Here is a 21,943-nt window from a genome sequence, read left to right as displayed (position 1 = left end):
TGGATTCCAAATCTACTTGTACCTAGCAGTCTTTCTATTTGTAAGAAAATGCCAATTTAAATTTTCTAACCTTTTGGTTGTCGTCTGGCAACTGTTTGGGTAGCCTCCGAAGCACCTTCCACATTTTGGTCAACTTCTACAAGCAAAAACCAATTTTGCATTTGACTGGAAATGAAACCAATTGGTCTTTACTTCAATTATATCTTTAACAATTCCTCAAAAACAAATACAGTCAATGTATATCCATGTATGAACAAACAAATCAAAGTCACTCAGAAGTATCTTCCAAACCACACACTTACTACCTTTCTCTAGATGTACAATACATGTACAATTTATTCTGAGCAGCATGAAACCACAAAGTGTCCTATAATGATTTACTTTAGAATTTTTCATTCCAAGAACAGCATGCAGATTTACAGATTGATATAAACACTATAGTTCAAGTGGTAAAGAACTGTCCTTCAATAAATATTATGGACTGAGAAAGTGCTAGGGCTCATTGACTATTTGTTGCCCCACAAGCCAAGAAAGCGGTAAACGTACTAATTGTCTGTCCAAGACCAGACTGAACAATCATCCTGTAGGTCCATTTGGCTGAAAGCAAGCTCCTTAACCACTTGGACCTGGCTGCTCCTCAGGTAATCTGACTCACTGATGTGACATTCACTACAAACAAGCACTTACGATCCATACTGGGCAGGTAACCGGATCCTTCACGGATTTCGAGAAATTCACGATATAGATCTTCATCTTCCAATCGTCGGTGAGGAGGGGGAAGAACAATTGGTGCTGTCTTCAGGGGCAACAGAATCTCCAAAAGGTTGGAGGTTTTGGGCTTCCCTCCAGCTATTTATTGTCAAGGTAAAAACATAAAATATATTCGTAAATGAATAAGAACAAATATTCATTTCAATACTGTGGAGCAATAACAAAACTTTACATGGAAGTGGTTCACAGTACTCTTTGATATTCCAAATTTGTCAGTTTTAAATAGAATGGCTGTGATATAATCCAGATTTGTATGGTTATTGACAAATTCTTGAGGAACCTTTAACTTCATTATTCACGTTACACTGTAGTAGGCCTATGAATAAAAGTAATTTCGAGAATACAACATTCATTATTCAAACAGCTCAATTATGGCAGAAATATTACTGTAAAATATGGTGAAGTGATTTGAACTAAGACACAGTAGTGCTGGTGTTCCCACACTTCAATCTGAACAGATCCAATACATTTTCCTCTTACTTTCATGATCTGAGTGGTTTAGCCATGTAAAATCTGCACACTCCTTGACCTAACCAAATGAATATAACTTCAGGGACATCCCCTTTATGCACTGGGCCTTTAATCCAGTTTGGCCAAAAATAATTACCGTAATTTTTCAACCTTCTCGTATGTTTGCAAGGTGTTTATTTAAGCATATTCTGAAGGTAATATTGGGTGTACACTGACAAAATTACCCTTTTTATGAACCTTGGAATTGTCAAATTCCACCAATGTAGTTTTTGTCACCAAAATTAGATTAAAAGTATGCATAAATTGCATTGAAAGCTGCTCTTTTATATGTGAAAAGGTTTAAAAGAATCAACTGTTAACATAAAAACTGCTTTCCTTTGCATTCCTCTTTGTTAACAATGTTAACATTGCATATTCCTCTGAGAACTTCTTTTTCATTTGAAATACTTTCACTAATTTTTTTCCTTTTTGATTTTGAAAATTTTTCTTCTTTTGAATACTTCTTACTTCTTGATTTTTTTTTCTTTATCAGCCACAACACCCACGAGTCGAAGTACAAAGCGTTATGTTGCCATGGGGATTACCTGTTAGTAAGGCTCTGTGGAATTTGCCTAACACACCCCCGGGTCTATATGCAGGAGGGTATTCAGAATAGCTTCACCACAAGATTCAGACCACACACCAGGAATATATATTGGATTTGTTTTAAACAGGGTGTTTCCATAACCAATGTTGTTAGTAGAATGTCACAATGAGTCACATCAATTAACAATGGGCATAATGAATTTTTATCTGCACAAGTTTCAATCTCGCAGGAATATCCAAGTTTTTGTTTTTTAACGAAAGGTTCTGCTAATTCATGCTCTCTGAAGAACATCTGTGTGAAAAAGGCAATATCTTCTAGTCTTAATTACCACAACACTATATTTACCCTTAACTTTTGTCCACGAAACGGCATTTTCAGAGGCAAATAAATGTCACAAAACATTATTTTCGGTTCTGAAACTTACAATTTTCCAGCCCTTTACAAATATCATCACATGTTCCAGGCAAACCTTAAAACACTTATTTTGTATTTGTTTCATTTCACAATAACCAGCAACAGACAGGTTTTAGCAATAAAAACAATTAGGCAATATTAAGGTGTGAAGATCATTCAGCCAAACTTGTTATGAACTCAAATTTTTGCTATAAAAATTCTCTGCTCTGCCACCACAAAGTCACTTTAGACACACATGGCCATTTTCCTTATAAATTGCAGTTGAGAATGAGTCATGCCATTTCTAACTGCTTTGCTTTAATTAAAAACAAAATATGAATTTCAACCTATCTCTCTATGTTTTAGCCTAAGTAACAATTTGACTAATTTATGTTAACAACAAAATTACAATGTATGAAATAACAACCTAAATGTGCGGCTGTTCTTTTTATTCTTATTAAAGAAATTTTTATATAAGAAAATCAAGTTTGGCCAAGTAGAAATTACTTTGTGCTGTGCAGATATACAACATAGTTAGAGTGAATATTTCCTTCTGAAACAATAATTACCCCCTCTAATATAGCTGGAGATATCTGCTATTCCTAGAGGGAAACAAAACATAGTTTACCTACTACATGTACATGTGCAATAACACAATCACCGACTAAAGCAAATTATAACATTGTCATCTGAATTTAGCATACATGTAGTTCTAGTACATACACTAAGCTAGTAACATTATGTTATGTGCATAAAAACGCCTCAGTTGGTCATGAACATGAGACAGTTAATCTGAATGACTCAAGCATAAGCAGAAAAAAAAGAAAAAAAAAGACTAAAAACTACAGCAGTTAAATAAATCGTGGTAAATTTTCGACAACTACGTTTAAAGAATTCCATGTTATGTTGCAATGAGTGTACTATGTGCAAATTAATTTCCAACATTACAATGGAACCGAAAAAAAATCTATCCATTTTTTCCATTTATATATATGCTACGTCAAGCTGCACATTAAAACGCATTTTAAAATAATGTAAACAATTACTACAAAAGCTGCAAGAATACTATTAAAAAAGGAGAAGATACACTCTCCTTATTTGAGAATGCTTTTTATATTTCAATCTGACATTCAAGACTTACCCTTAGGAAGAGCAAACACGACGACCTTGTACAAAACATCAAGGTCGCAACCTTCAACCACAACCTTGCATCGATTGCTGTCCTTGTCAGGAACAAGCTGTTGTCATGGAAATAAACAAGACATAATCATGATTCCTGAAATCAGATCATTTTATGGAATACAATCAATGTATGGCAAATAAATTTGGAAAAATGTAAGAGCCATTTTGTGATATTTCATACAATCAGCTGGCTGCAGGTCATTTGCCACAGAGTAAAATCCACATTTTTTGATGTCAAATTTGGAGTCCTAATCTCTCCTCTCAGCATGAACATAAAAGCTAAAGCAATAAAACAATCGTCTCACCGTTTGTCCTACTTGAGCATCATTCAGGAAGAGAATGTAGCCTGTGATGGGCTCAAATTCTGTATCAATGGACATCCAAACAACAGCTAAAGAGTCTGGTCGATTTGTTGTTTCTAGAGATATCACTGGACCATGATCATGGGTTGCAAGAGGGCATCTTAGTAACTGAAAAGTTGGAGTTCCACATCAGATTATTATCACTAGTTTGTTACATTTTAATTACAGAGTAGTTGAGCTATTTGATGAAAGTCTCTTCCACAATGCAGGTATAAAGTTGAATTCAATGCATTTGAGTAGCTGAAGAGTTATAGTGATGGATTTTGCCACTCGGAATATCAGTGTTTCAGTTTATTCATCTGAGTAGCTGAGGACTTATGCAGATAGATTTTGAAAGCCTTGGATATCTACTAGTTTAGTCATTTGAGTAGATGAAGAATTACATGTATAGTAATGGCCTGTGTTCATCTTGGATATATCTACCAGTTTATTGGATTCCTGATGGGAGAACTTCTCAGACTTTGGGAAGACGGAGACATGGATCTCGTACTGTCGACCTCCTGCCAGACCAGCCACGTTGATGGTATTCTGCTCAGGTGGGAACATCTCACAATAACTGATGCCGTTCAGGTAAATCTGAAAGATATGAGAAGAATAGTCACACAATTCCTCACAGGTTTTCATTTTCCTTAAGGGTCATGGTAAAATAGTGATTCACACTGTCATAGACATTACAAATGTCTGGACACAAATCAGTCTGAAGAGTTAAATCTGAGTCTAAGAATGCCATTGGTTAGTTAATGGTTATTAACATTACAGACCAAGCTAAGAGATCAACGCCACACTTTTGCAATGAGGTTGACGATAAGGTACACCAATCATCTAACAGAGAAGTACATTCAGCTAGAGCCATTAGAGATTTATTTAACCTGGTTATGTATTATTTCTTTGCCATTATTTTGACTTGTAAATCCTCATAACATCTTTAATACTGGTAACTCACACAAAACAGACTTTTAGATCAATTAAGCACTTACTTTTGACTTAATATTAAAAAAAAAAAAAAAATGTACACCATCGTTCAACCTTTTTTAAATTCCAACAACTTCAATCATATAAACATTTTATTAACATTTCTTTCAGTCTAAGATGCATTTTTACACTACTTTTTAGATATTACAATATTAATCATGATGTCTCACCTGATACCCCAAGACCATGGGCAAACAATCTGCAGGAGGAGGTTCCCAGAAGATCTCTAGTTCTCCCGGCTGAGTCACACAGCCCTTGATTGTTGGCGCACAAGACAACCACTTCCAAGACTCCGTCTGACAAAATAGCACATATACTTCGAGTTAACACATTTTTTTTCTTTGACTTAACCATACTTTAACCATTTTATCAAGTATGTTTCAATAAATTGTGACAAATTGTACTTATATTCAAACAAAGACATCAGTATTTTTACCAAATATTACAGTTAATAAAATTTCACCTTGTATAATAATTGACTGAATTAACAAAGTAAAGCAGGGGCATATGCTTTGATAGAATCAGTACTTTGTATGTCAGACCATATTCACACAACAAGCATTCTTTCAATAATATGCTTTTCATTAGATTCAAAAAGTATGACTGTCATTAAATTACCATGTCCATCACTGGGGCTTTTAGGGGCACCTCCTTTTCCACCATTTTATTGGACTCACTCTCTATTTCATCATCTGTTTCTTGACTGAGAACCCAGTAACGTCTGAAATAAATAATTGAGGTTTAAATACTACATTGACAGTATTCCAGCCATATCATGGTAGGAGAAATATCTGGAGAAGCACAAATACTTCATAACGTCTACAACTTACTAAAATAATTACCTGTACAGCAACTTAAAACAACACCTCAAAACAATTTTTCCTCTGAAGAAATTTGCCATGAGGGCAACTATGAAATTTATTTTTGAGGCATGAAACTGAGAAGTGGGACTTTTTTACTGAAGTATGCAGGATACAGTGTATGTAATGACAGCGAAAACTCTTTCCTACATTTTTTCCAGAATGTAGAAAAACATCATTGAAGAGTCCCAGAAATGTTTTGAGATCTTAATTGAAGTTGATGTTTTTCATCTTAGGTAGAATAACCACATTTAACAGAGATCACTAAAACGGTCTGCTGTAAGCCTACTTGTATTTGCCTAGCTTTTTCCAAATCAGTTTACAGAATTCAAATGTCTTAAAAATAGGTATTTAACTTCCTTTTGGAGCTTTAACTTTAAAACTCACCATTATCCATCCTCCGAGGTCCAACCTAACCAGAGTTTTCTTCTAAAAACTCGCCATTCAAATGGGAGAGTGGCCTCATTATGAGAAGTAATTTGATGCAATTCTATTCCTCCTCTTGAATATCAAATTACATGAAAGTTTCTACATACAGACTTACATGTTTAAAACAGATTTACTCAAGGCTAGTATCAAAATTTTTCAGAAGTTAAATCACACAGAGAATTTGAGGTGAATGATGAAACAGAAATGAATCCAAATCTTACTTGGATGTCATCACATGGCTGGTTAGCACACCATCACACACGGCAATGGCTCTTATAAAATGCAGTCCAGAGTGATTCAGAATCACACCGTCTGTATACACCTGCAACAAAGTGTCAGGTATCTTTCAGAATTGTTTTAAAAGAAATTTGGTATAAATAACTTTAGTTTCTGAGCATTTACAATAGTACAAATATTTGTTTCAGTTACAATATTTGATTTAATGCGAGAGGCTCTGGACTGCGCAATATTCATCAAATATAAGAACTTGCAAGTACTGGAATTAAATATAACAAAAAAAAAATTGACACTAAATTATTTATTAAGAATTATCATTAAGATGACTTATTCACATCTTAAACGCATAAAGATATGAATGATTAAAAATACCTTAAATAAAGTTATTATGATACATTTGAACTATTCTTCTCACACCATGATAATTGTAATATATACAATAGTATTACCTCAGAAGACTGTGAATGAAGGTCTGGTTTTGAACCATCCGTGGTGTAGAAGATTTTCGCACCTGGAGTGTCACAGTGCAACTGGACAGTTGTGTATCGTTCTACTGTGCCACCATTAGGACTGGACACAATATAAGGTTCCTTGCAGCGCTCAGCTACAAAATTTAAATAACATTATCTGTCAATTAAGACTAACATTAATCTTTGCTATCTTTGGATAGGCATGATATCCAGGTTTTCAAAATTTTGCCCAGGAAGGTCAATTCTGACATCTTGCTTAGATTGCTCAAGTGTTTTTTTTATTTCATTTAATCAGAGGCATGATATTAAAGCAAAAAATATAAACCAATCATTGGTTGACCATTAGCTGTTGTCCATTGTCACGAATGTAGCTATGAGAATTAGTGACACGTCATTACACACTTAGAACACAGCTCAATATACTTACCATGTTCCAGGACATGGATGGTGCATGAACAGCCAGGTGCCCCTTGGGAAGCCACAGTAAACACACCTATCTCATCAAAGGTATACAGAAAACTGTTATTTGGGACAGGCTTTCCACTGTTGAAAGATTTCGGGCCTTGGACAACATTCAAGGGTGCCTAAAAGGAAGAATACCTGACAGGTAACTACATGTAGGTGGTTGAAGCATAGGTAGACAGTACTGAACAAAAATACATTTAAATGTACTTTGCATGCTGGGAACAAAGGTGTAAAAATAAGCTCTAAAAAAGCGCAATCTTGAAACATGTGAGTTAACCTTGGCTAACTGCAAACTGTAGCAAATTTTTACACGAAAACTGCTATGAAGGTTGAAGCCTCGCTGAACATATAACGTACATTATTTCTCAATGGTACACCTGTTAATCACCAGGTACATTTAAGACAATGCAATGCTCATTACACACCTGACTATCAGCAGCTGTAACATGTATGATGTTGTGAGGTTCGTCATTGATCTTCCACGTCCACAAGACACTCTCTCCCTGAAATAAAAGGGCCAATGTATATCTCTTGTTACATATGTAAATCTACTGGATGGATCAAGCTGGTTTTTGGCCTTAATCTAAAGGGCCATAAAACAATCCTGCAAACCAAATTTCATAAAACTGGGACAGTTATTGCATGGAAACCGAAGTGTAACAGACAGACTGACAGACATACCCAAATTACTATGTTTGGCTTTCGTAGAAGCGTTCATTTAAATAAAGAATGCCAGCTCTTCCTATTTAGTTTCTCTCCATATTTGCATGATTACATGTGTTTATAAACATATAATTAGGTTTATCTGAACTAAATTTATCTTATATTTTAGCATTTCAAATCTCTATATAAAATTAAACTGGCATGGTTTATGGCATCTTGCACTGACAAAATCAGATGTTTGTGACTAATGACACTGCGAGTTCAAATCAATTCACTGCTGGTTTGAATTTGTCAGAAAGTTTGGAGGTTTATTAGAGGTATCCAGTGATGTAAAGTGGTCTCATACAATCAGTGAATTGAATATATGCTTCATATAGTATAGTGACCAAATGTATGGTCAAGCTCATCTATCAAAAAAATAATTAATATTCACTTATTCATGTGATTGGTGTTTTATGCTACAAATATTTCACTTATATGACAGCGACCAGCATTATGGTGGGAGGAAACCCACGACCATCTGAAGGTTGCTGGCAGACCATGTATCACAGGAGAGGAAGCCAGCATGAGTTCACACCCATTGGTGAGAGGCTCCTTGGTCACTGTGCTGTGCTGGCCTGCCCTGCCAACCACCTCCGCTACGTAAGTCCCTCAAGAAAATAATTAATAACTAGAACTGGAGAGCAGTTTTGGCTGAGATTCACGTCATTCATTGTCATGGATATCATTGTACACTGTCAAAAGGGAGACAGCTTAACTATATCTAAATGCACAACGGATTTGGGAAGTCATTTAAACCCTTCTAGCGAGAAAACTATTATTCGTAGCTGAAATCCGTTGGCATAACAGAGAAACGTCATGTCTTGGTCTACAATTCAGTGCAAGTTTTACATTTCTAGCTCCCATAGTTCTCTAGTTACAGGTCATTGAAATTATGTCACTAAATTTTAGATTTTTTGACTATATTTCAAAAAATTACAGAGATATGCAAAATATAAAAGCAGATTCAGAATCACCAGCTCGAAATACAACAGAATATGTAAAAAAAAAAAATCCAATATGGCCGACAAAACCACATGACAAAAAAAATCTTGCTCAAAGTGCACAACTTCAGCCATTGGGTAATTTTACTGAAAAATTACAAGTCAAGCGGCCAAGTGGTCTAGGCTGTAGGTGGCACACAAAATCGAATTAATAATAAAAATAATAATCTTTACAACAGGTGATCCGCAAGACTACCTGCTTGGACCCTTAAAATAATCCACACCTAATACACATGTTTATTCTTTTAAAAAGGCAAGAAATGAGCTAGTGGAATAAAATTCACAGTTTGTTTTTATGCTACCTTCTGCACGTAGAGTTGAGCAGGGTGGAAACCAAACTTGTTGACTTGAACCACAGAATTGTCAAATCGATCGTCTGAGATCACTGTGCTAAGACGAACTTCATCAGCATTATTATCCTATGACACAAACAAGAAAACATTGTAAGCTTTGGAGAAAATGAAATGTATAAAGGCATTTCAACCAAAGTGCAACACATACAAGACACAAACAAAATACAGCACTAGTAATACAACAATATTTCATAATAATTGTTTAGGCTGAAGCAAGAGAAATTCCATGAAATCTGAAGAGAGCTGAAGACATTTTGCTCATATGATTACTGTATTTCACTTTAGTATAGCATTTCTCCAGTGGAATATTTTGCTCGGTTCTGAAGAGTTTTTTGTGAAGTTTATTTTTTTTACCAGAAAGACATTTTCAAGTGCTGGCATCAAATGCATCATTTTCAAGCCTTTCTGTGCTTCTGGAAGTGCATTTTTATATACGAAACTTTATGTGAAATACTGTATACTACAGGCAAAACTAAATCTAAACTGTACCTTATCTTTCTTGCCCTTCTGGAAAGACTTGCTGCAGAAGTGGAACACTCCCTGTTGAGTGATAGCTTTGGACATACACCGCCTGAAACAGAAGAGAGCCAACACTTTGTGGTAGTGAATCACCCTACCTGTATGTAGGGTGATTCACTCTTATAAGCGACTAACAAATAAAAACATCAAAAAAAAAAAAAACATTCAGACTTGACTAACCACTGACTATACTATCTGTTTGGTAGAATCCCAAATGTTAGACATATATCCACAGATGCTACATGTCAGCCAAGAATGTACATACACACATACAAATGTGTTGTCAAGCCAGTACAATGGCTAGAAAAACAATTACACCTGACAACAAGGTATAAGCAAGTCTTGTGACGTGCCCACCTGACCTCTTAATAATTGATGTTTTCAGATAACCTGGAATGTACAGGATCTTAAATACTACGGAATCATTTCCCTAAACAGCCTAATTAAAAGTGTTCCAAAAGGTGACTGAATAATTAACTAATGGTTTGCATGAATTATTTAGAAGTTGGAGAATCAATAGCTGTAGGAAATGGTTCACGTCCAAGTATCTGTACCTGTATCTGTTCAGAAGAATTAAGACAATACTTATTAAGGGTAAGATCCATTACCATATAATCTATGCAGAACTGACTGATAATAAAAGTGGGAAGGTCTTCCAGCAACTTGCGGATGGTCATGGGGTTTCCACTGGGCTGTGCCCGGTTTCCTCCCACCATAATGCTGGCTGCTGTGGTATAAGTGAAATATTCTTGAGTATGGCGTAAAAAACACCAATCAAATAAATAAATAAATAAAATAACTGATAATCATATACATGCGATAAAGTAAATGGGTAAAAGGGCCACATGATCTATACTCTTGTATGGTCTAAATTTGTTGCAAAAAAAAAATACGAAAAAGAAAACTTTAAAGGAACAAAGCACTCCAATCAGTCTCCCACTCAATGAGCTAAAGAGATTTCTGCCACATCCCTTCAGTTTACTATGACCTATCCTTTCTGTTACCCCTGTAAAGCATGGCTTCAGCATAATTGTAAATTTACTGTGGTTATGTTTAGTTTTTCCCACCTTCCTCTCATTGATATGACTGACATTCTACCACTTTCCACCTTTCAGGCAATAGGTCAAAGTAGCATCTAGTTATAGTCTGGACATCGATTGTACAGCGGAATCAAAGAACAACAGACAGCACAAATCCCTATGTCCATCTACCTGTGCCCGACTACCTACCCTCCACCACAACCTTTCCTCAGCCCCTGCAACATATGCAATTAATGTTCTCACCTGGGAGCAATGGCTACTGTCGAGTCGGTTTTAAGAATCTCATCGACTGTTTTCACCTCTCGTAGTTGGTGGTGACGCAGACCTGGATACACCCAGCACACAATGTCATTTACCATGACAACCACGGGGTCAGGGGTCAGCTTGGCGCGTGCCACTTGCACTTCATGAACCTGTGAACAGGAGAATGAAAAACATGTTATGACTGGGAAGAGGGAAGATGGACTGCAATAATGACATCCGAATCAACGATTTCTAAAATAATTACAGTCATGCAAGGCTTTTTAATAGATTTACTGTAAATTTTCAACCTTTTCCACCACTAAAGGACTTTTTTCAGTGGTATTTATGCATACAATTATTACAAGTAAGAGGCTGAAAATGATTTGTTCGTGTCATTAAAGATTCATAAAACCATAGTTCTCTCAGAATGTTTCAGAATACTGGTTACAATATTACAGTTAGAGTTTAACACCACAGTGGCAGTATTAAGTCATGTGTTAATCAACAAACACCTACCTGCGGTTGTGTGGACACCACAACAGCACCAAACATTTTGGGCAAATTCAGACTGAAACGATAGTAAAAAAAAAGGAAATAAACTGTAAATTTTAAAAAATTCAGGTCATATGGCACAAAGGAATGACATACTGATTTCATGTAGCCATTATTATCTGTTAATAAAGCTTATTTACATTGACACCAAATACTTTCAGTAACTGAGACAATGGGAGAAAGATTAACACAGCAAAATGTTTGTTCCTGAAACACAGATTTCACAAATCCACATTTCCACAATTACCCACATCAATCTTAATAAACTTTTACTGTAGTTTTTTTTAACCTTTTCACATGTTTGCCAAGTGTTTATCCAAGAAAACTCTGAAGGCCTGATTCTGTGTTGACTAAAAAAATTACACTTTTTGCGAAGCCCTGAAAATGACCAATCTAACCAATGTAGTTTCGTCTCCAAAATCAAATTAAAAATGTGCATAGATTGCACTCAAAGTTGCTTTTTCATATGCGAAAAAGTTAAGAAATTAAGGTATCATTAAGTGACAGTAACATGTGCATAAAAATAGGAACCATTACAAAACCATCACCCTGTTGAAAATCTGTACATATTAACTCACCTTTTGAAGTAGAAGACACCTGGACTGTGGAACTGGTGGACAAAAGCCGAGGGACAATCCCGTGGAGCTCCACTACCAAACCCACCTTCTATTGGGCTACCTTGGTGAGACACCTGCAAAGGTTATATAAAACACAAGTAGTCACAAGAGGTATCAGAAAATAGGGATCGAATCCCTGGGGCTTTATTCAACCGAATGATAGCATAATGAATTCATCACCTGCACACACTATGTTTAAATTAGTTTACTACGCTCAAAAATTTGCTCAAAGATGGATGAGGGTGAGGAATTATACTGCCCACTCACTCACCTTACAGACATATCAGCACTGAGAGATCAGTATACTACTCCAACAAACAACAACTAACACCTGACTTCCAATTCTGTGTTTAAAGGGCAATAACTCTGAAGCTAATAGATGTGGCACAACCACAATAGTCTGCGCATATCTGCATACAATCTCTATCAAGCTGACCAAGTTTCAAATATATCCAATCATAATAGCACGTGTAGGTGATGACAAGGCTATACCCCATTCTATGTTTTTAAGTGGGAATAATTGATGTTGCCCAAATTCAAAAGCACATGCAAATACCCACATGGTGTCTGTTATGCCTACAAAATTTGATGATCATAACTGTTGGAGATGCCTTGAGTAGGAGGGGACTTGCACATAGCAAGTCCCCAGTTGATGTTTAAAGGGCAATAACGCTGGAAATAATTGTACATATGTATTCCTGCCTGAACAATACATTTAATCTTCTTAATATTATGAATAGTGTTATCAAAGTGCATCAAAACTTAATTCTTTCACCTGTTGGTGAATCTGTTGAGGACTGTTGAGGGTAGTTCCAGTTTCTACACAGCATTAACTGTGTAACTAGCAGCCTGTATCTTAACGGCTAGCTTACCTGCACTATGTTGTGTTGCTTCTGACCAGTCTGCCACACCCACCAAACTCTGTCATTAGGACGGATTGTCATCACCTTAGGCTCAAAGCCATTGTCTGTCAGGTGAATTGTGTAGTTCTACAAATCAACAAGAGTATAACTTGCATGAAAAAAAATATACATATTTACTGGTGCTTTTTATTTTATTTTAAACTACATGTGCTTGCAAACACTAATATTTAACTGCATGCACATATTTTTTTTTTCTCATCAGATGACTAGTGAAGGCTTGATTTTTTTTTTTCTTTTTGGGGGGAATGAATGCGTTTTTATATTACATGTCCTTCACTAAAACGAGCATAAAAACTTCACTAATGAGCATACCGGGATAATTTTTGTTCCTACTGTGATGAAAAGGACAGTTGAAATCTTCTAAAGAATTTCCTCCATTCCTAGGACACTTTTGCCTTGGTTTCATCCCTGCCTGTTGATCACAGCATCATTATCCAAATCGACATCTTCTCTTCCAAAATCAAAATTTCCAAAATCCCATCCATCACAGTATTCTGCTGCCTCACCTTTTTCGCGCATTTCATTTGATTAGCCTGAATCCTGACCTTGACTGGCTTTAAATCAGCCGATTAGTGACTGCCTCTAACAGAAACATATGACAGCTCCGACGATGTCAAAAGGTTCTGAACTTCAATGCCGACACGGAATGTAAAGATTTAAAGATTTTATTTTATTGCTCGCACAAAAAAAAAAGGGAAGGGAGACAACTCCGGGTAAGCAATGGGCCTGGCCTGTCAGCACGAGTTTTTCTCAGTTTTACATCTCAAAAATGCTCTTTATGGTGATGAATTCATTATATGACGGCCCTCAGGGGGTTATGCAGGTAGATATTTGGCCTAGCTGAGATATTTTCCTTAGCTAGGCATCGGAAAAATATTATCGACCTCAGCCAAATATTTACCCATGTACCACTGTAAGGTCATCATATAACCAATAATATATCCTTAGAGAGTACATGTCACTATAAGCTGGGTTTACCTTAGGCCCAGGGTTGACAATGACAGAGCAGGTGGAGACTGCATTGCGGGTCTCAGTAACCCTGTAGTGGTAAACCCCTACTGTGTTGTACTGGACAGTGGCAAGGCCCAGCCTTGTGCATAGCTTTGCTGCCTCTTCATCCATGTACTGCCACTGTGCTGTAACACAATGCATGCTAGAGTCACACAAAGATTGTACACAAGTATGTATCAGATGTTTACACTACCATCTTTTTTTTTCTAATACCAGAGGGGGGGGGGATATAAAAATAAAACGGAATTATCATCTTATTTTCAGCAAATGTGGACTGTCCCAGCAACTGTTCCTGTTAAAAACATATTGACATGACCAGCAAGCCTTGAAAAATAGGAAAATCATAATTATCAAGTAAATTAAAAAGATGAACTTTGAATTTTAATCATAAAACACCCCATAAAATTTATGTCGCCTTAGTAGTAAAATACAAATCCTGGGGTAAACCAAAATCCACCCACACAATGAAAGTAAAGGGCCATTTTAAGGTCTTTATGTGCTTCTGAAAGTCCACTTTTACATGCAAAACTTTATGTGAAATACAGTACTTGTAATGATAATAAATATTATAACAAAAACAACAAAAAAACAGAACTGCATGCAGTTATGCGGCTTCTGAGCGGTCTGTACACACAGTTTTTAAAAAACTCTAAAACTTTCCACATTCTCCACCACTGACTGTTCAAATCTATCAGTTCTATGCCCTTCTGAAAAGACCCCAGGTTTGTCTAATACAAGCAAAAAAATAGACACAATCCACATTAGACAATAAACCCCCCGAAAGATTTGACATCGTGATCACCAATGTGGTTTTATTTTTTCCCTTCAAGATGCACTTATGCAGCAAACTGCCCTCAAAACTTGAAAATTTGCAATTTTACCCCATATTTGCAAGTCACATGACAAAAAACTATTACAGCTGTGAAGTTCAAAATTGTTGAGTGGAGGGGGCTATATGTGTACTGTATGTATGCTGAAAATCTGTACGCTATCTAAATAAATACATGATATACAGGGCTTCAAAATTTGACAAAAGACTGATTTACTATATTACGGAACATTTACATGTGCCGTATAATACATGTAATGTTATGCAGGGCCATATCTAGAAGAACATAAAAGATTCTGATCCCAAACTTTAATGGTGACATTGTGACTGTGCGTAAAGATATTTCAATAATGCAACTCAGAATGATGTCTTTCTGAAGAGTTTTAAGTCTGTGAATGAAAAAAAATTGCATGAAAACTTAACTTTTTATTGATGAACCATCATAATTTTGCTTAATTAACATGTTAGTTTTGATACAGCTTGTTTAGTTTGAGTGGAAAAGCCCACTCATTTGGGAGCCCAAATGTTTTCCAGAACTAAAGTGACTCTACATACTGCCCTGTTATGTAATGCATATACACTCCATTCGTGTCTAGGATGAATATAGAAATATTGTAAGTATGCCACCCATCGTAGTTTGAGGTCCTGATCATGAATCTTGTCTTATTTTTTTCCCTGTGATGTACATATTTGTTGCAAATTAAGATCAAAACACAAAAAATCTAATTTCCCCCATGTTTGCAACTCACATGACAGAAAACTGTTACAACTACAAAGCTGAAAACTGATGCACATAAAGGGCTATACTTGTGATGCATGTATGTTGAACAGCCAGTCTTCTTCCAAACCCCCCCCCCCCCCAAAAAAAAACCAGTTGTCAGAGAAGAAGAAAAATAATCTGAGCAAGAAGCCTTACAAAAGAAAAAAAAACTATTCTTTATAGTGCTATTCTCACCTCCTTCATCAGTGGACTCCTGCTTGGTGGCCGGGTTAAGTGTCTTTTCTATTTCACAGATAGTAAAGGTAGAATCCATCCTGTCCACATGATGACCACTCCATGTCCACCATATGCGATCACCAGTCTGTGTGTACCAAAGGTCTAAACAAATACAAAATTAGTGCAACAATGTGTTTTCTTATTAAACAAAGCAGTATATTACTGCATGTACGAAAATGAGACCCACACTCTTTAAAGTAGAACCCCCAATGCTGGGACTCCAAACTGCACTTAGATAGTTTATGTCCCCTGAATCCATTTCGATCGTTTAAAATGTCGAAAAGGAAATAAAAACAGTAGAATATGGTGAACAAACATCAGAAAAATCTATACCACTATGATCGAGCCACCTTTGACCTAGTGACGTCACGGCGGCAAGTTCGCTGGCAGACAAGCAAGCTTTTCTACGTGAACAACACGGACCACAGGAAACAATCAACATACAACTAATTTCAAGATTATTCCATGCCCAAGTTTGGCTTGCAAGAGCAAAATACAACACGGGATACTGTGAAGTTACATACAAGGCCTAAAAATGCCACAGATTGAATACTAAAAATACGGACAGATTATCTCATCGAAAACACCTTTAATTATGGAGCACACAATCTATCGTAGTTGTATAAGACTTGCTACTTGTACCATGCCTATATTAAAAGAAACGGCAGACAAACCAGACCAGAGTGCATCTGTGTCATCTACTGTGGCCCCTAAGTGAGCAAAAATTAGCCACCACTGGTCGCCCAGTCGCAATATGTTGTACTAAAATAACTTTCATATATTTATAAATATTTGTTATATAACTGTTTTATTTATATGATTTTCAAAGTGCCTAATTAAGTGGTGTAGACATCAGGGTACTTATAGATTAAGACATAAGTTGGCTAATACTAGAAAAACACACAGCTGGTAGATCTAATGGTTCCCACTTTGATTGGATTTTTTAAATAGAACTAGATAATATTTTTTATACTGCAGTTTACAGACTAATGTAGCATAAATATTGTGTCAAGGGAACATTTAATGAGAAAACAAAGTCGTTGGGGTTCTCCATTAACAAAAAAAATGGAAAACAACCAAAAGAGAATTTTTGACCTCTAAAGCACTTTCCAGTGGAATTTATGCATACAATTTATATGAAAAAAAAGCTAAAAGTGATTTATTTGTGTCATTAAAGATGTAAGCTTCATAAAACTGTGCAAATCATTTCTCTACACCCAATAGTCCTCTCAGAATGTTTCAAAATATTGGTCTCAGAGGTTGAAAGGGTTGAAGAATTAGGGATGTAGGAATGTAAAAACATCCTTCAGCATTTAAATGGCAATTACACTAAGTCCAGGTTTAAATTACCAAGTAATATATCCACACTATATACACGTGTAACCTACTTCGAGTCTTCAGAAGCAGGTAAAAGGTGATAACTAATACCTGGAGAAAAGCCGTTTTCAGACAGTTCTATGTAATGTTCCTTCTGTTTCGGCTTCACAATCACAGTCCCAATGTACTCCGCAGCCTCTTCAAAGTTTTGGTCAGAAAAATAGTAAACACCTGGCACATGGAACTGGTATGACAACAAGCCTTGCTTACTGTCAGTGGGAGAAAAAAGAAATTGATACTTTCGTCATTGCACACTCGGCTAGAAAGCTGTTAACATGCTGTACTTAAGTAGAAATCAGACTTTCCACTAGCAGGATGAAGAATAGTTCTGTCCTATGATAGTTATGTTTCAAAATTTCAGATTTCCGCTGTGAGAACAAAGGAATGTTCACTCCCTTTAATAATTCTTCATGTTGTTTTTTTAATGTTTTTTATTCAAATTCAATAAAATAAACAGAAGAAAATATGTTCACTAATTTTAATAGATTTTATTAAATATACAGCAATATTACTCATTGAATTTCTTGTGTACTTAATAAAAACTGTATGTTAACAGAAACAAAGAAAATTGTATGTGCATGTATGTTGTTAACAGCTTGGCCCATAATAAATAATATAAAATATATTTCATGTTTTAAAGTTTCTAAGCTTTGGCTAATATACATTACCTTGGAGCAGTCCATCTGAAGCCATCCTTAACAGGCTGTGGAATGGAAAAAGAACATGTTTTAGAGACTACAAACCAGGCACAGGCCACAATGGCCCATTCTTAAACATTTCAAATCGACTTATTTGAACTTGCTCACTTTTAGAAATGACATTTCAACATAATCAACACACACCTCATACTGTTCACTGGGTGGATGATCCTTCCCTGGGGCATGAATCTGATAGATACTGTGAAACTTCTTGCACTGAAAAGAAATGCCATACAATCTAGTAAACAGGAGAATAACAACTAATTATAAAACTAATATATTTACAGGAAAATGTTTTCTGAAATGCCACTTGATCATTACTCAAATATAATTTATACTCTTACAATGACTGATCCAGTTCTTCCTCACCATTTCACTTTAGACCATGATCGTAATAAATAATATAGTAATCAAAAATAGATCTTGTATGAATTAAAAATAAAACAGTATTTATATAAAACAATTAGTTTCAAAAGTGTTTGTCAATTTCTCTCGCATAATTACACCCTTACAGCTTATTAGCATAAAAGAATGCAGGTGTGCAGCTAAAGGGGGATAACTCTCACCTTGAACCTGTCCCAATGCCACCAGACTCTGTCTCCCTCTTCTATCAACACAATCATTGGACTAAATGAGCGATCTAAAACTTCAACTTTGCATTCCCTGAAAAAGGCATTGATAAAACAAATACTTTACACAAATGTAGACAATTCAACAATATGTGTCTTCTGTGTTTATCAGTTTTTGATGAAATGTTTACTTATGAAATTTCTCTGAATCTAATAAGAATTCCACTTCTGTTTAACCACAACTCAAACATTTTATGAAAGCAGATTAAAGTAAATCTTGATTAAATCTAAATTAAAATAAACCTGTACACTTACTTCTGTGTTTCTCTAACATGAACAATACAGAGGTGCGTCTTTCCAAGATCCATACCATCTGTCTGAAAATAGTACAGGCCTGACCTCCTACAAGGCAAGCCAAAACATCAGTTAAAGGGAATCTCAATAAAGTTGCACAAACTTATTAGATGCATAAACAAAACTACTGTACATACCTAGTTACATTATCTAATTAAAGGTTTAAATTTAAATTCAATACACAGCTGAACCATAGTTCAGATCGAATCAAGAAACATAGTCAAAAAAAAAAAAACATTTGAATACCAGTAAATTAATGTATCACTTACTTAAATGAGTGTCTGTAACTTCCACTAACAGTTGATGTGAACGTGCTGTAAAACAGAGATGTCGTACATTCGTATAAAACAAACCAAAACTTTATGACACAGACAGTCACATTTCATGAGTAAATAATTATTCAATGACAGAAACAAAAGTGGACTACAGCTTCTAACATACATACATTCCTCTCAAGTGATTTAAGTTGCTCATAATCTCAATAAGCTGCATATTACTTACCTGTAAAGACAAAGTTTTTAAATTACATGAGACAGTCACATTTCATGAGTAAATAATTATTCAATGACAGAAACAAAAGTGGACTACAGCTTCTAACATACATACATTCCTCTCAAGTGATTTAAGTTGCTCATAATCTCAATAAGCTGCATATTACTTACCTGTAAAGACAAAGTTTTTAAATTACATGAACTTAAGGTTGTGGGTATTCGTGGTCTACTTCTGCTTTATACACGCATAGAGCATGACTGCAAACATTGGGTAAAAATAATAAAATAATGAATAAAAAATTAAAATCTCCCACACATAAAATTTACCAGAGAGACTTACTTTGAATTTGCGTTTGATGGTTTGACGAATCCCCCTTTACAAATATCGTATGTGACTTCCTGCACAGAGTGAGGTACACTACACTGGACCCATGACCACTTTACTGTGTGACCTTTGTCGATGTTTATAACTTTGGGGCTGAAACCATAATCTGTGACTTCAGCCTGAAGGTCAACTCTAGGTCGTACCAAAACAGTCAGAGGGGTGGAGCGAATGCCAGATCTGTAATATTTAAATATAAACATGTAAAGATTTTTGCAAAAGTTGAAGTCAGACTGAAATTGTTTTTTAGAATTGCTGAGGTTTTTTTGAGCAAATTTTCAAGAATTCACAGTTTTCACCATATCATAACATTCTTTCATTAATTTTACTGTTAAATGGGACAAGGAAAAAATAATTCCAAACAATCTACATATTTAAATGTTTTAACTCAATATAGGCTAGTTAAACCAATCATCTATGTGTATTAATGAGAAAGAATTACAGAGTGACCAATGTCATATAAAACTTAGAGTACCAGTTTGCTATAAAACATTTACTACATCAGCGGCACTTTAAGTTTCTTACAATATGTCAAGTATGTTGTGAAGATTGGCGGTTACTTCAGATTAAAAAAACCTGACAGCTATCACTCAGGTGAAAATGTTTTAAATACAGCATTAAACACCAACCAAATACATAAGTATGTTTGTCAATTTCTTCATGAAATTAAAAGACACTCACATGGCAAATTTGTAATCTCCCTCCAGGTTAAACTGTTGTTCAAACAGACCATCTGCTTGTGATTGGGAGCAGCCATAGCCTCCTATGACTGGGCGTAATTTCTCCCCATCATGAACAACCTGCAACAACAACAGTGGAAAAATCACAGTCAGTCAAAAAAAACATTCAGCTGTTGTACCAGCAGCAAATGTACAACATTTTTTTAGTTTTCTTGTGTGTAGAAGATTGCTTCACATAAACTTGGAAATCATGCTTTTTTTGTCACCTTTTTTGTGTAGCACTTACAAAGCTACACATGAGTACATCATTGTTAAACTTTTAAAAGGACTTTGTATGTCTTTAAAAGGGATGTACACCACAAATGCACAAAACCTAGGATAACAACTTTAGGTAAAATAAACATAAAATTAGCCTATATTTACATCTGGGTTTCAAAAAGAGGTACAGTACCACTTTCTGTCAAGTGTGAAGGCAGAGGAAAAGTTACCTGAATGATGTTTAATGAGGTATTATCTTCGGTGTCCCACCTGAACTTGATCGTCTAAAACAAAGATACAGGTATCTTAATACATCACTGTCTCTGGATGAACTCTACACATAAATATGAATGTAACAACATGATCACTTTAAAAAAATTTAAACAAATTCATAACTGAAAAATAATAACACAAGACCACCGTAATTCTTCAATCTTTTCATCCACCACAGTGACAAATATATTTGAAACATTCCAAGTTAAATACAGGGTGTAGAGAGATCATTTTTATTTATTTATCCGATTGGTGTTTTACGCCATACTCAAGAATGTTTCACTTATAAGATGGTGTTCAGCATTATGGTGTAGAGAAATAAACTGCACAGTTTTATGAAGTTTGCATCTTAGTGACACAAACAAATCATCTTTTGCATCAATTTCATAATAATTGCATGCTTTAATTCCACTAGAAAAGGAGAAGTTTGAAGATTTTAGAGTATATAAGTTGGACAACGTGTGCAATATAATATTCCTACGTTATAAAGCCTGTAAACACAAAATGAAAAGATGCTTACATATTTTTATCCTCCTGTTCTAGAATTGTTTTTGAACACTATTATATAACCTACCTGGCCTTCCATAATTTGTATATTTTGCATAGAAAATCCTGATTTGGAAACAAACACTTCAGCCTGTTCGTAGCCTTCTGCAAAAGGGAAAAATAAGAGTGTTAGCACACACACATGTATATAACATTTTAACACCCCTATGTTCTAAATTTTTTTCCTGCCTTCCACCGATGAAGAACCAATTAGTGCTTTGCTAGATAAAGTATTAGCAATATAAAGAATCATAATGTTTATCACCTGACATCTTCCATCAAAGTCTCCACTTTCTTTTTTTAAATAAAATTTATAAATACCAAATA

At 35.4% G+C, this 21,943-nt stretch overlaps 1 protein-coding gene across 2 annotated transcripts in view; it reads right to left on the bottom strand.

Annotated features, from left to right (window-relative positions):
• The window catches only part of LOC135470154 (uncharacterized), a 64,859-nt gene that overhangs the window by 27,703 nt on the left and 15,213 nt on the right, over window positions 1–21,943 (bottom strand). For both annotated transcript variants that reach the window (XM_064748930.1, XM_064748931.1), the window contains 30 exons: window positions 21,645–21,721; window positions 21,028–21,081; window positions 20,541–20,659; window positions 19,818–20,039; window positions 19,256–19,300; window positions 18,948–19,034; window positions 18,630–18,726; window positions 18,208–18,279; window positions 18,034–18,068; window positions 17,417–17,574; window positions 15,947–16,090; window positions 14,130–14,287; window positions 13,101–13,217; window positions 12,190–12,302; window positions 11,576–11,627; window positions 11,060–11,229; window positions 9,747–9,828; window positions 9,207–9,323; window positions 7,624–7,701; window positions 7,161–7,317; window positions 6,713–6,867; window positions 6,248–6,348; window positions 5,356–5,458; window positions 4,908–5,033; window positions 4,189–4,341; window positions 3,709–3,873; window positions 3,363–3,459; window positions 2,791–2,823; window positions 688–849; window positions 71–136 (listed from right to left, as the gene is read on the bottom strand). In XM_064748930.1, coding sequence (XP_064605000.1) covers window positions 71–136; window positions 688–849; window positions 2,791–2,823; window positions 3,363–3,459; window positions 3,709–3,873; window positions 4,189–4,341; window positions 4,908–5,033; window positions 5,356–5,458; window positions 6,248–6,348; window positions 6,713–6,867; window positions 7,161–7,317; window positions 7,624–7,701; window positions 9,207–9,323; window positions 9,747–9,828; window positions 11,060–11,229; window positions 11,576–11,627; window positions 12,190–12,302; window positions 13,101–13,217; window positions 14,130–14,287; window positions 15,947–16,090; window positions 17,417–17,574; window positions 18,034–18,068; window positions 18,208–18,279; window positions 18,630–18,726; window positions 18,948–19,034; window positions 19,256–19,300; window positions 19,818–20,039; window positions 20,541–20,659; window positions 21,028–21,081; window positions 21,645–21,721 — 3,315 coding nt within the window. The remainder of the gene's footprint in view (window positions 1–70; window positions 137–687; window positions 850–2,790; window positions 2,824–3,362; window positions 3,460–3,708; window positions 3,874–4,188; window positions 4,342–4,907; window positions 5,034–5,355; window positions 5,459–6,247; window positions 6,349–6,712; window positions 6,868–7,160; window positions 7,318–7,623; window positions 7,702–9,206; window positions 9,324–9,746; window positions 9,829–11,059; window positions 11,230–11,575; window positions 11,628–12,189; window positions 12,303–13,100; window positions 13,218–14,129; window positions 14,288–15,946; window positions 16,091–17,416; window positions 17,575–18,033; window positions 18,069–18,207; window positions 18,280–18,629; window positions 18,727–18,947; window positions 19,035–19,255; window positions 19,301–19,817; window positions 20,040–20,540; window positions 20,660–21,027; window positions 21,082–21,644; window positions 21,722–21,943) is intronic.

Source organism: Liolophura sinensis, chromosome 7 (assembly GCF_032854445.1).
Source record: "Liolophura sinensis isolate JHLJ2023 chromosome 7, CUHK_Ljap_v2, whole genome shotgun sequence".
Taxonomy (NCBI): Eukaryota; Metazoa; Mollusca; class Polyplacophora; order Chitonida; family Chitonidae; genus Liolophura; species Liolophura sinensis.
This window is presented reverse-complemented; position numbering and strand designations above follow the sequence as displayed.